Below are 14147 nucleotides of genomic sequence, written 5' to 3' on the forward strand. Positions count from 1 at the left end.
AAAGGATTTGCCACTGACAATTCAAACGTGAGTTTTGAGCAGTGTAAAGTAGCGCTTATTGTTCGTCATTTCTCCGATCACACATGCAGACATGGTTTTATGTTTACTCAGCGCGATACGCAACGCGTAAAAAGACAAATGCCTAATTTATAATGGGTTTTAATGTTTTTGTCTCATCTCTCCGGCCTGGACACGGCATCACAGTATGGTGAGGGGCGTAACATTTCTGTCACATGCTTGACGTATTCGGCCAATCACAACGCACTGGATAGCTGGCCAATCAGAGCACACCTCGCTTTTCAGACCGATGAGCTTTGTAAAAATCGACGCGTTTCAGAAAGGCGGGGCATAGAGGAGAAACAATAATGTACATTATGTGGAAAATAATGTTTTTTGAACCTTAAACCGCATAAACACATTTCATTACACCAAATACACAAAATAATGTTCTTTTTAGCAACGTCATATGACCCCTTTAATATTAATTTGAGTAACATTTTAAACAATTTGTACATTTGTTTTTCCAACAATAAAACAGTTCCAACCGATGTCAAAGTACATGCCTTCAAGCAACACATTGCAGAGATGTTTCATTCATGAAACTAATCAGTGTTTCTGAACAAATACTTTGAATATTTCAAAGACTCATTCACAAAAGACAGTCACTGTTTTCTTATGTGAATGAATCAGTGCTTTTGAACAAATCACTTGAATGAATAATTCAATGACTCACTCTATTGTTTCTTTCCTGAATAAATTGGTGTTTTTCACTAATTGGTTGGGTGAACACAAAGACAGTCAGCTGTCGCCACCTACTGGCATATCAACACTGTAAAAAAAAATCCGTAAAATTTACGGTAAAAAACCGGCAGCTGTGGTTGCCGGAATTCTACCGTAAAAAATACGGTAGCAACGTTTTAGGTTTTATGGGTTTAACTTAAATTTACAGTTAAATACCGTAATTTCATTAACAGATATAATGTACATCCTATTGAAGTACTGAAATCTGTTTTGTACCTTTGTAATACACTGACAACCACCAAATGCAGGTGGTGATGAGAAAGTCACATGATGAACCAAAGCCTATCACAAGCAGCTTTTAAATAATAACATATATAGAAGGTGCACAGTGTCATTCACACAAACACTAAACACCATCATGGTAACACACATGAAACTGACTTTTACCGTTAAATTCACGGTCATTTTTTACAGTGAATGTAACCTGCAGAAAGAGTCGCTGTAAAATCGTCACCACTAATGCACAGACTGACAGACAATCACAAACAAGAGGAGTGATAGAAACGGTGCTGATGGACTGTATTTCAGCACTCCTGAAATGCTGCTCAACCAAACAGATTCGAAGACTAGAAGCAACTGTTGTATACAAGAGTTTTTATTCCTGTCTGTGTCGGCATCCCGTATAATTCAATACAATGTTTTGCATAAAAAAGATTGTGTACAAATAACTGTAGGCTAAAAAACCCTTAATAACTCTAAACAAACGTGACAGCACTTAGCGCAGGAAATATTACGAAAAACTGGAGAAATACAAAGTGCGGTAACGAGGGGAGTGTGCGGTTACCCACAAATGGTAGATTAAAAATGCTTTTGCAAGTTTTATGTGCATTATCAGTGCAGCAGTAAACACCTGTTCACTTAAAAAAATATGATTGATGGGGCTCTGAAAGTGCTGTTACTCATAGTTGTTAAAATATATGTGTGCTTACAAAGTGGCATAGACATGAGAATGAAAGGCAAGGCTGTAGGTACCTGTCTGTCAGCTGCTGAGGCAAGCAGCGTTTTCCCAGAGAAGGCAGGTCAAGTGTGTCTGGTTTTTTATCCAGGCGACATGCCTGCAGGTTTAAATACTTAAAGATGTGGATATTTCCCTTTAGGCAGACCTGAAAGCAAAGAAGAAAATTAATCACAGAACTGTCAAGGTGGGACAATACAAAACAGCAGAGAGATTACAGCCTCTCTAAAAAGTCTTCAGACCACTTATAAACAGACACACTACCATTAGTTAGAATTATTTTAAAGAAATTAATACTTTGATTCAGCAAGGATGCATTAAAGGATTAGTACACTTCTGGAATAAAAATTGTCTGATAATTTACTCACCCTCATGTCATCCAAGATGTTCATGTCTTTCTTCAGTCGCAAAGAAATTAAGGTTTTTGAGGAAAACATTCCAGAATTTTTCTCCATATAATGTATAAAAGTATATACATTTTTATGTTTTTTAGAAAATGGCCAATCGTTTCACTAGATAAGACCCTTATTCCTCGGTTGGGTTCGTGTAAAGTCCTTTGAAGCTGCACTGCAATTATAGGACCTTCACTATAATTGGACTTTGGAAGTCCATTATATAGAGAACAATCCTGGAATGTTTTCCTCAAAAACCTTAATTTGTTTGCGAATGAAGACAGAAAGTCATGAACATCTTAGATGACATGAGGGTGAGTAAATTATCAGGAAATTTTTATTCTGGAAGTGAACTACTTTAAATTGATCAAAAGTGACACTAAAAAGTTATTTTTTGCTGTCTAACAGTATAAAACATTTATTTTAAATTGTAATGATATTCCACAATATCTCACCAACCACAAACTTTTGAACAGTAGTGTATATGTATACATAAACATGCATACATACAGACATTATGTTAAGCCAATTCTCATTCTCATGTAAATATTTACATTCAGTGCAATGCAACAATTTATTTAAGATTGGATTTATGTTCATTTCACACAGAAATCTGTTTGTTTCATTAATATAATAATAAGATATATATATAATAATAAAAGTCAACAAAGCCACAGACTGGTGTCTACCTGTACGTGCACACACTTTCTCTCTGGGGGTATTGCCAAGTAATTTCCAAGGAAAACTACACATTCTGTAGATAATTTCAGTAACAGGAAGGACTGGCTGTCCTCCGAATCTGCGTGTCGCAGCAAGACGAGCCATTGTAAAAGATCTTTTGTTATCAACAGACCGAAAAAAAAACATCTTTATCAGTATTTTGTCATTTTCTGTCAAAAACATTTAACTAAAATGAAAAGTAGGAAGGAAAAAAAACCTTCTCAACATCTCGCATCTGAGCTATTGTTTCCTAAAACGTAAGGACAACATATTCTGATGAGATTAAATCTGAACTTTCAGACCACTGTACTTTGATAACACTGAGGCTAGAACAACGCAGTCCTGCACACCATCACATTTGCACATTTTTATTTTATTTACAGCCCACAGCCATATACAGGAGCCATGTACCTTTCAAACCAGAGCAACACTGGAGTAACCTGGGCTAAGTGCATTGCTCAAGGGCACAGTGTGATGGCTCAGTAGTTGTGAACACAGCACCTAGGCAATGTGGGCTTGTGATTACTTTTCTACAGAAAAAAAAAAAGATTTACAGGAAAATAGACATAACTACATAGAGAAAATTCTTAAGTAGCCCTCAGGATATTGTGATATGAAAAGAATACAGGAAAATGTGTGTAATCATTCTGGGGTTATTTTGTAGGTAGTGAATCTGCATAGAAAATAAAAATACTGAAAAAAAAAAAACGTTTTTTTTTTTTTGAGTGTGGACCATTCTTTTAGAGCTGAACTATTTGGGGAGGAAAATTAGGTGTTCACACTTGGTTATATATATTCTTTACAAGAACCAACTCAAGCCTCTTTCATCGAACACAAAAAAATATTTTCCCCATTGTTTTTGACCCATTAAATAATATTTTATGATTTTTATTGTAATTATTATCAAACATTTTAAATAAATCAAGAAATATATTGTAATGATATTATACTGTAAAAAAATTGTATTTAATCAAATAATAGAAATATTATTTAACAGTAACAGTAAATAACAGTAACAGTAAAACTGTACAATTATAATACCAAAATTTACATATTAATTTCTTCCTTTTCAAACATTAAATTATCAAGCTTTTTAGCGTTTTTTGGCACTCTGAAACTGCAGCACATTTATTTAATTCAATTGCAGCCTTTGTGATTTAATAATCACACTAAGCCATACTATGATATTGACTTAAATTCATCTTCCAAATAAATTATAAGTTACACAAAAAGAAACGGTAACACTGATAACACTGTAATACTGCATCCCAGTCAAAGCCTTTTCCACTGCAATTCATTTGACCACAGGTGTTATGCACTCTTTTTGTGTTTGTGTGGTATATATATATATATATATATATTTGTTTTTGTTTTTTTTTTGAGGGGATTATTCTTGGCTCATGTGGCACCTTAGGTGAGATATGAACAAAGAAAAACACTATCATCATTATTGCATCAATACACCTGATATTTTAGGGATTTTCCATTGGCAGCCACTGGATGGCGCCAACAGAAAAGAAATAAACAACAGACAGTAACAGCATTGAAAAATCTTCAGCTTCAGCTCAATACATGTGAAGAGATAGACAGCAACAGAGGAGTACAGGCACACCTGGGCAGGAGGAGACTGCATGGGGTTGTTGTCAAGAATGATGTGCTGTAACTGCTTAAGTTTGCGGTAAGATATGGGAATCTCAGTGATTTTATTACAGGAGAAATCCAACCTGATCAACGGCAGATCGGACAACTCTGTGAGAAAGAAAATAAAGAAATATATAATGGGAATTTCCGTCCTAACTCATGGTATTAACATAGCTAGTATACACACTAAATGTGCTTAATGTCAGTGTATATACAGCAAAGATTTTGTCGTTTTATCTGATTGATGCTTTTGTTGACTGTGTTTGTTGATGCTGTGTTGTGTATGTGTCTATACCATCTGGTAACACTTGTAGACAATTTCTTCGTATGTTAAGTTCTCGTAATGCGAGGAGTTTCCCCATTTGAGCAGGAAGCACCTGGATCTCATTACAGCTGATGTCCTGAACATAGGAAACACATATACTGTAAACAAACATCACAGAAGCACAGACATTATTATATACAATACAATCACGCATGTATTTCCACACACTGACCAATTCCATGAGGTCTTTGGCCTTTCCGATCTCTTCAGGAATAGACGGGAGTTTATTGTTGCTGACCACCAGTACTTTCAGAGGAAGATTGAAGAGAAACTTGGGGAGAACGGACAGCTGATTTCGACTGAAAACACAAGGATTGGATTCAATAAATACACATTTCATCCTCTATCATTTTCTCTAATGAGAGAACCCACAGAACAACTGAAATCAATTAAACCCCTTACAGTTGCTGGATGATAGCAACTACCATTCTGCAAAGGACTCGTGTCTCTCATGTTGACCAAGGCTGCATTTATCTGATCAAAAATATAGTAAAAACAGTAGTATTGTGAAATATCATTACAATATTTAAAATAACTGTTTTCAATTTGAAAATATTTTAAAATGTCATTTATTCCTGTGATGACAAAGCTGAATTTTCAGCATCATTACTCCAGCCTTCAGTGTCACATGATCCTTCAGAAATCATTCTAATATGCTGATTTGCTGCTCAAGAAACATTTACTATTATTATCAATGTTGAAAACAGTTGTGCTGCTTAACATTTTTGTGGAAACCTTTCAGAATTCTGTGATGAATAGAAATGTCAGGGTCTGACGTCTGGTGTTTCTCCCTCTCACCACCAGAGGTCGCCATTTCCCATCCTCCCGGACTCCTTTACCTTCACTCCACTCACCTGTTCTCTCATTACCTTATTATTGAATTATTTGTCCCAGCTGTTTACCTGATTGCCTCTCCCTTATAAGCTCCCTGTGTTTTCTGTTCTGGGCTCGTTTGTCTCACATAGGTGTCGGATCATGCCTTTGAATTGTGGCTGCCCTGTGCTCAGTTTATGTCTCGTGGTGAGCTTTTATGTTACTCTGGCTTTTTCCCCTTCGGGGTGGTTTCAGTTGTGTTTATGGTTTATTTTTGGGAGTTATAAATAAAGACACCCCATCTGCCTGCACTTGAGTCTTCGCCTCTTTCGAACTGTGACAAGAAAGTTCCAAAAAACAGCATTTATTTTAAATAGAAAACTTTTGTAACATTATGTAATGTATTTATTGTCTTCAAAAAACCTTGAAGTCAAACATGCTTAAATGGTAATATTTACATTGTAATAATATTTGACAATGTTATTGTTTTTACTGTATTTTTGATTAAATAAAACATTAGAACAATGGTGTATTTTTCACCAAATTGCCAGTGTTCAATCAGGGTTTAAAACTACTTGATTTAAATCCATTTCTATGAGTCCACGATACATTTAAATGCAGTTAAAATAATTTTTTTTTTACAGCTTGAACAATGATAGTTGGTATGGAAGCCAGAGGCCAATGTAGTCTTAGAAATAGATCAGTATAATGAGATGTCAAAGTGAGTTAACAGACAAAGACATCATAGTTGTCACGATACGCTACTGTGAGGAGCTCGGAGTGAGGAACAAGGAGACGTGGCGTAGACTTCAAACAAACAAACTTTAATTAACATCCATGGAACCAGGAACACTCACGTAGCGGGGAAGGACGAACAATACTGGACAAAGAAACTAGGAACCGAACTCACATTAAATACACTTGACTTCACGAGACACACCTGGGAGCAATAAACAATCAAACACATGGGAAAACTAGGTCAGCGCAGGCACATGGAGGGGGAAAAACACACAGATAGAGTCCAGGGGCGTGACAATAGTGTGGGTATTACCTGATGTTCAGGTAGGTGAGCATCTGTAGGTTGATAATGGTCTCTGGAACCACCTTTATGCAGTTGTGGTAGAGGTTTAATGACTCCAGTGGCGCAAACGTACAAACTTCTGGAGGGATTTCACAAAAATGGTTTTTCGAGAAGTCTATAAAGAAAAAAGATAAATCAGATAAGTCAGTTTAACACACCAGATGAGATCAATAGAAAGATACAGAGACACATATTTACAAACTAATTATGCATGCTAGTGTACCACACATCCAAACAAAAAGTTTGAAGCCCTGTTACTCAGAACTACTGTCTACAAGAGAAAATAATTGAGTTATTGGATAATTAACTGGTTGATTAGTCTGATCTATAGGAGTTTCACCTTATCAGACATTGACAAAGCAGCAGTGTAACACACACACACAGAACAAGAGAGAAAGAGCGAATGGGGGGGGGGGGGGTTATTGATTTGTTAAGGCAGTACATATCATTCAGATGCAGTGAGAAGAGCTCTGTCACTAGCTTTGCTTATGTGACACCTAATATTAAAACTGAGATTGAAGACAATGAAATGACATGAAAACGTGGGGAATGTGACCACACAACCCCATGTTGTGTTTTACATTGAGCAAATGTGTATTTAAATGCAACTACACAACAGTTAGTTCTAGTCCTTGAATCTGATTGGTCGAGCTGATATACAGTTCAACAGCACTGGGAGGTTTCTTTGTATGTGTCACTGTACTTGACTGTGTTTGCATGTTCGAAACAGACTGTCAGTCTGGGGTTTTTCAGTGACTCTTCCTGCTGTCGTTATGCCAGTAGGTGGCAATAAGTGACGAATTATTCTCCACTGATTTGTTCAAAACCACTGATTCATTCACAAACCAATGTGTGTAACTCAGTGGTTGATCTTACTTTGGCTTCACATTGGGACCATTTTGACTGGAAGAAAAAAGAACTGCATGAAATATCAGCCCTCATCCTCAAATCGACATCAATCTCAAGCTTCAACCAATTAGAACTGAGTTATCATTACCATAGTGTTGCCATGGGAGCAGACATGCATGCAGAAGAAAAGTCATGTCAACTTCCTCTATCATTTATATCCTCTTTGAAAAGAGAAAGAGTGTATGTGAGAGAAATATAAAATAATGTAGCTATGTCAAAGCAGACAGAAAAAGCAGTAAGACAAACAGAAAGGGATTGATTTCATTTTAGAGACCTTTTGAGCACATTAGATATCACATCTTTCAGAAGTTTGAGGCCAAATGCCAGCAAATAACTTTTATGGACTTGGCACTTCTCAGCCAATGAGACTTGAGCAGAGAAAAAAAAACATATTTGACTGTGTGCAGCTGAGGTTGCCAACCTGAAGCTGTGCTGCCTGGCAACCATAGATATGTATAGATAGATGCCCTATTAGCAGCTGTTTCTATGGGCCGCTATACGTAAGCCATCCGCCATATTAGAATGTCAAAGCCGGTCCGTGAGCACTCGAGAGCAATGCCGTTGCATCTGCACTGCAACTGTAGTTATACACAAATTTTTATCCATTAGGGCTGGACCAGAATATTCGATTATTCGAATATTCGTTCGGTGGGTTGGCATTCGATTTTCAATTTTGAGATTCGAATATTCTTTTTTTTTTTTTCGAACACCTGGCACGGTTCTCATTCTCATTCTCATATTGAATATGAATCGCCCATGAGTGAACGTCATGAACGTCATGATTCAGTTCATCTGGAAGAGAAGACAAAAATGCCCAAGACCTCAGCTGTGTGGGAGCACTTTAAGTTGAGTGAGGACAAGAAAAAGGCAGTGTGCAGAATATGCGATTTGAAACTGGCCTACCACAACAGCACATCAAGTTTGAAAAATCACCTGAGTTCTGTAAGTAGTAGGCTACGTCTATAGTATATTGTTGGTGTAGAAAAACGAGCTGCTTTTATCCGCCATGTTAATCAGTAATTATACACATGATAAAAACGTGCACTTAATTTGCTTGGAAAATACTTGCGAATACGGCAGTCATAAAAAAAAGTACAGAAGCCCAGCCTAATAATAATTTGTCTATATTAAAAGTATTGCTCTTAACAGACCTGTGTGTTTTGCATCAGTAGTGCAGTGTCCGTTCTCGGAGCATATAAACCCTGCCGGCTTGAGGCATGCCGCTTCCGGCTCGCGCTGTTCAGTAGTTTATTAAAAGTTGATTAATTCTGAACGTGTGGCGTGTCCATATTGCACCAAAATGCGACACTGCACTCCCTTGGGTCCGCAGCAACACACCAGCAACAGTTAAAGTCTGTCTACACTGGACGCGACGAAGCGACCGTTGAAAATCATTTGAAATTTGTGTCAGTAAATAAATAGAATGCAGCAGCAGTTTACTGTCGGGAATTTGTTGCGCCACGCCGCGCCGCATCCAGTGTAGACAGCATGTATTTTGTCGCGGCGCGGCATCCGGTGTAGACACGTGTTGAGAGAATAATATGTTCAGCCCCCTCCCTCCGAAGCTTCGAATATTCGGTGTTGATTTCTACAGAAGCTTCGAAGCTCAAAAAAATGGTATTCAGACCCAGCCCTATTATCCATATCTTCAGGAGACTTCGGAAGATGCTTTTGCTAAACTAAGACAATACAACAAGATGAAGCTGTTAGCTAACAAGGCATTTAAATGGTACTTTAGTTTAAAAACCTGTAATATTGAGTTAATACATATTAAAAACCCAAACCAACACATTCTTACCTGTGAAAGTTGATTTAAATTTAGGTAGCTTTTACAACCAGATGCTGAACAATGCATCTTGAAACTCATTGATTTTTATTGTGAGTGACCACATATAGACAGTTCCAAGATGGCGGACGCGTCAAAGTGTCGGGAGAGGTCGAATGTGGAATCTACCTATAAATATCTATGCTGGCAACTATTACAGACTGAAGCAGTGTTGCCTGGCAACTGTTACAAACCCAAACTGTGCTGACTCCACCTCAGACATTCCTCTTGAACAACCTTCAGTAGGCTGATAAGAGAGCAGAGCAGGTGGAGCATGCTCATGTTAGTTCAGCAGCTGGGCTTCAATACAGTTGCATGTCAACAACAAGGTCGTACATTATCAACATTATTCACACATTTCTGTAACATATGGACAAATCAGACACATTATTATTTGTTATATTTAACAAATAATCCAACAGACCCCTCACCCAACAATCGGGCTGGGTGCCGGGATGTCTGTGAACCAATGTTCCCTCTAATTTTTTTCTTGCTGAGCAAAACATTTCTCTATGGGCGGACATTTCTGCCACCTGAGCAAAAACTTTATGTATATCAGACCTGTACAGCGCACACACAAAAAAGTGTGAAACTTTTAACTTGAATGTGCTATTTATATTTTATTTGACTCTTGATGTAACTAATTGATGCACATTTTAGGTTTCCTGAGAAAACATTTTTACATTGCTGTGTTACTTACCAAGAAATTCTTTTTAAAAAATCATGTAAAAACTCATGCAGAAGTTTCAATTCTTTATTATAATATAATATAATATGAAAAAATGAAGCAGTTATTGCTCATGAATTGTGCCCATCATCCGCTATTTCCACCACTTAATCAAGCCACTCTTCTTTAAAACATGATGATATTTTATTTCACTAAATAATATTTTATTTATGTCACTGCGTTTGCATTAGCTCTCGTGTTGAGCTATTTCGTCTGCAACTACTAAAATATTCGATTTCTACGGCGACTCATTTGGCGCACATCATTCTCTTTCTATGAAACCTGCAAACCGCATTCACCAGTTCTATTGCGACACCAACTCTACAGCGGTTTGTCCGAGCATTGCAATTATTTTGCATTTACTAGAACTCAATCAAATGGCTTCCCCAACTCATTTCTGCACCTGTCCTTTGCGCGGCATATTACTTCTTTAGCGCGGTCTGAAGTGTGTGCAGCTTAGAGGGAACATAGCTGTGAACGACCCCCCAGGACACTGGTTACCATGGCAGCCAGGATACCTCAGCCAGATAAAATAACTTTTGTGGCCCCATGGAATTCCGAGTTGTACTCTCACTTAATTCACTGTGAAACAGACACATACTGCCTACAGAAAAGGACTTATTTCAGTAATTCACAGACAAACCCTTCTATGAATGAACATTCACATCCCCAGGTCATTGTGTGTATTATTACTGTTCTTGTATTGTCTTTTCTATTGCATACTGTTTTATGCATGCTTTATGATAGAATTATTACATGATGTAACCCTATTGGTGCCACTTTTGATATCAAAATAACCCTTGTTTAGTCCACCATCCACTGGTGCATACCATGTCCTCATAACATTCACTGTATGCTCGTTATATCAATCAGAGTATAAGGGACAAACTGCCTGCCCACTCTGATCATGCAAATGAGCCAGCTTTCAAACAAAGGGTCGTAAACTTTCCCTCCAAAAGTTTAAGTTACCATTGGCTCACTGACCCCCTGGAGGTGTGACCTTGCCACAAATTAAAAGGCCTCACATCCATGACATGCTCTTCGTGATCGCAATTCCACCACAAACCATCAAGACTTTCATCCGAGACTACATCCGGACACTCATTCAACCGCCCAGTATCATACATTTAACTAAATGAAACAGAGGTTTAGTATAAGCTGTAGACCCCATTTTTTTGTCCATACAATGGAAGTCCAAAACTGTTTGGTTACCAACATTTTGCAAATACCTTCTTTTGTGTTTCGCAGAAGAAATAAAGTCATACTGGTTTGGAACAGCATGAGGGTGAGTAAATGATGACAGGGTTTCCATTTTGGATGAACTATCCCTTTAAAGGGTTAGTTCACCCAAAAATTAAAAATAGGCTGTGTTTTACTCACCCCCGAGGCATCCTAGGTGGTATTAGGACCATGGAAACTAAAATACACAAATATGCACCAAATCGTCAAAAATTGTGCAGGGCTTTTACTGTGTTTATGGCTTTTACTGTTTTTACAATTTTAGGCGCGCCACCGAAGACAAATCTACTATGCTTGTCCGTGTTCCACTCGGACCTCGCGCGCAGAAAACATCCAGTCAGAAGCGGATTGAGTTCTGTTTCGCGGCTTTGAGTTTTTAATACTGTCTGTCTTTTTAATATCAAGAATGTCCCGCTCTTTACCCAGCAAGCAATTTTGCGTTTAAAAGACGTCTATTAGACGTCTAAATATAGCCTAGACGTCTAGGCTAATTCAAAGTATAAAACATATAAAAAAACAAAGTATATGTTTCAGTCCTGTCACTTTTTTACATACTGTTACATTCTCCCCAGTCTAGGGTTCGGGATAGCGAACAAGTAATTTAAAATGAGGATAATTGAGCAACAATACCCACCCCTCTCCTGTCCCAGCTCACACACAGAAACACAACGGAGCAAGAGTAAATCAAATAATAAGCTTTTAATTCACAAAGTATCATATAACAGGAAGCGTGAATCTTCAGGAGGGGTCAAGGCCAAAATAACAAACAAAAGAAGAACTAACTAAAACATTAGACAGTAACTTACCTAACAAATCAAAACCCAAACAAAATACAATACTCTCCCCTTACTCCCTAGCTGTCAATAAACAGGAGATAACGAGGGATCATAAAGTAAATGGCAACCTCCTCCCTACGGCTTCCGAAACAAACACAAATTAATAACACCGGAACAAAAGACTCTCACTCAGAATGGCAGCAACCCGTCACCTATCACAAGACCACAGGTGCATTGAATGTCTGGGGCAGGAGACGGTGGGCAGTAACGGCAACGACCAACACCGCAGAGCTCAGCACGCCGCTCTGTCTCGCCCTGCTCTGCTCGCGCCCAATGCGTACAATGCTCGGGCTCAGTGCTCCTCATGCTCCTCTTCCTTCTCAGCTTTTAACCACTCTCACTCATCCACGTAAATCAGCTGCAGCTGCGTCCAATCAACACTGCGCAGAGTGAAAGGGAAAAAGAGAGAGAGAGAGACGGGAAACAGCACAATGCATAGAACATCTCTGCACATTGACCAATCAGAATAAACAATAAAAACACTTATGTCCGGAGGACGTAACACAGTCCCAGCTCACACACAGAAACACAACGGAGCGAGAGTAAATCAAATAATAAGCTTTTAATTCACAAAGTATCATATAACAGGAAGCGTGAATCTTCAGGAGGGGTCAAGGCCAAAATAACAAACAAAAGAAGAACTAACTAAAACATTAATTAGACAGTAACTTACCTAACAAATCAAAACCCAAACAAAATACAATACTCTCCCCTTACTCCCTAGCTGTCAATAAACAGGAGATAACGAGGGATCATAAAGTAAATGGCAACCTCCTCCCTACGGCTTCCGAAACAAACACAAATTAATAACACCGGAACGAAAGACTCTCACTCAGAATGACAGCAACCCGTCACCTATCACAAGACCACAGGTGCGTTGAATGTCTGGGGCAGGAGACGGTGGGCAGTAACGGCAACGACCAACACCGCAGAGCTCAGCACGCCGCTCTCCACACGCGCTCTCTCCCTGCTCTGCTCGCGCCCAATGCGTACAACGCTCACGCTCGCTCGGGCTCAGTGCTCCTAATGCTCGGGCTCAGTGCTCCTAATGCTCCTCTTACTTCTCAGCTTTTAACCACTCTCACTCATCCAAGTAAATCAGCTGCAGCTGCGTCCAATCAACACTGCGCAGAGTGAAAGGGAGAAAGAGAGAGAGAGATGGGAAACGGCACAATGCATAGAACATCTCTGCATATTGACCAATCAGAATAAACAATAAAAACACTTATGTCCGGAGGATGTAACACCCCCACCCTTAACTACAAAACCCGATTTGTAGTAAAAGGAAACAAAACAAACAAACAAAAAAAAACAGAATACATTCATACAACCCATGCACTTTTCAGCAGGCATTTTGATCATCATCAGTATGAACCCTTGACAGTGCATCGGCTACAATATTATCTGTACCTTTCTTGTACCGGATGTCTAAATTAAACTCTTGCAAAAAGAGTGCCCATCTCATGAGACGTTGATTAGTGTTAGACATGCGGGCGAGAAATATCAGAGGGTTGTGATCATTGTGCACCACAATGCAATCACCAGAACTCAAGTATACCTCGAAGTGCTGAATAGCCAACAATAAATCTTCCTTCTCTATGGTACTATAGTTCTTCTGACATCTATTGAACTTCTTTGAAAAGTAGCTCACTGGATGTTCGATACCAGCATCATCGGCCTGCGTCAGCACCGCGCCAGCACCATTTGGCACTTGCACCCACCTGCAGACTGAAAGCAGCAGCCCCTCTCCTGTCCCAGCTCACACATGGAAACACAACGGAGCGAGAGTAAATCAAACAATAAGCTTTTAATTCACAAAGTATCATATAACAGGAAGCGTGAATCTTCAGGAGGGATCAAGGCCAAAATAATAAAAAAGAAGA

General features: G+C 38.6%; 1 protein-coding gene across 1 annotated transcript in view; it reads right to left on the reverse strand.

The window, feature by feature from the left end:
- The window catches only part of LOC107693432 (leucine-rich repeat and calponin homology domain-containing protein 2-like), a 39543-nt gene that overhangs the window by 4454 nt on the left and 20942 nt on the right, over nucleotides 1–14147 (reverse strand). The window contains exons 2-6 of the mRNA XM_016492825.1: nucleotides 6699–6843; nucleotides 5007–5133; nucleotides 4805–4910; nucleotides 4481–4617; nucleotides 1774–1904 (exon numbers count right to left, since the gene is read on the reverse strand). Of these exons, the coding sequence (XP_016348311.1) occupies nucleotides 1774–1904; nucleotides 4481–4617; nucleotides 4805–4910; nucleotides 5007–5133; nucleotides 6699–6843 (646 nt within the window). The remainder of the gene's footprint in view (nucleotides 1–1773; nucleotides 1905–4480; nucleotides 4618–4804; nucleotides 4911–5006; nucleotides 5134–6698; nucleotides 6844–14147) is intronic.

Source organism: Sinocyclocheilus anshuiensis, unplaced genomic scaffold (assembly GCF_001515605.1).
Source record: "Sinocyclocheilus anshuiensis isolate Anshui unplaced genomic scaffold, SAMN03320099.WGS_v1.1 scaffold1296, whole genome shotgun sequence".
Lineage (NCBI taxonomy): Eukaryota > Metazoa > Chordata > Actinopteri > Cypriniformes > Cyprinidae > Sinocyclocheilus > Sinocyclocheilus anshuiensis.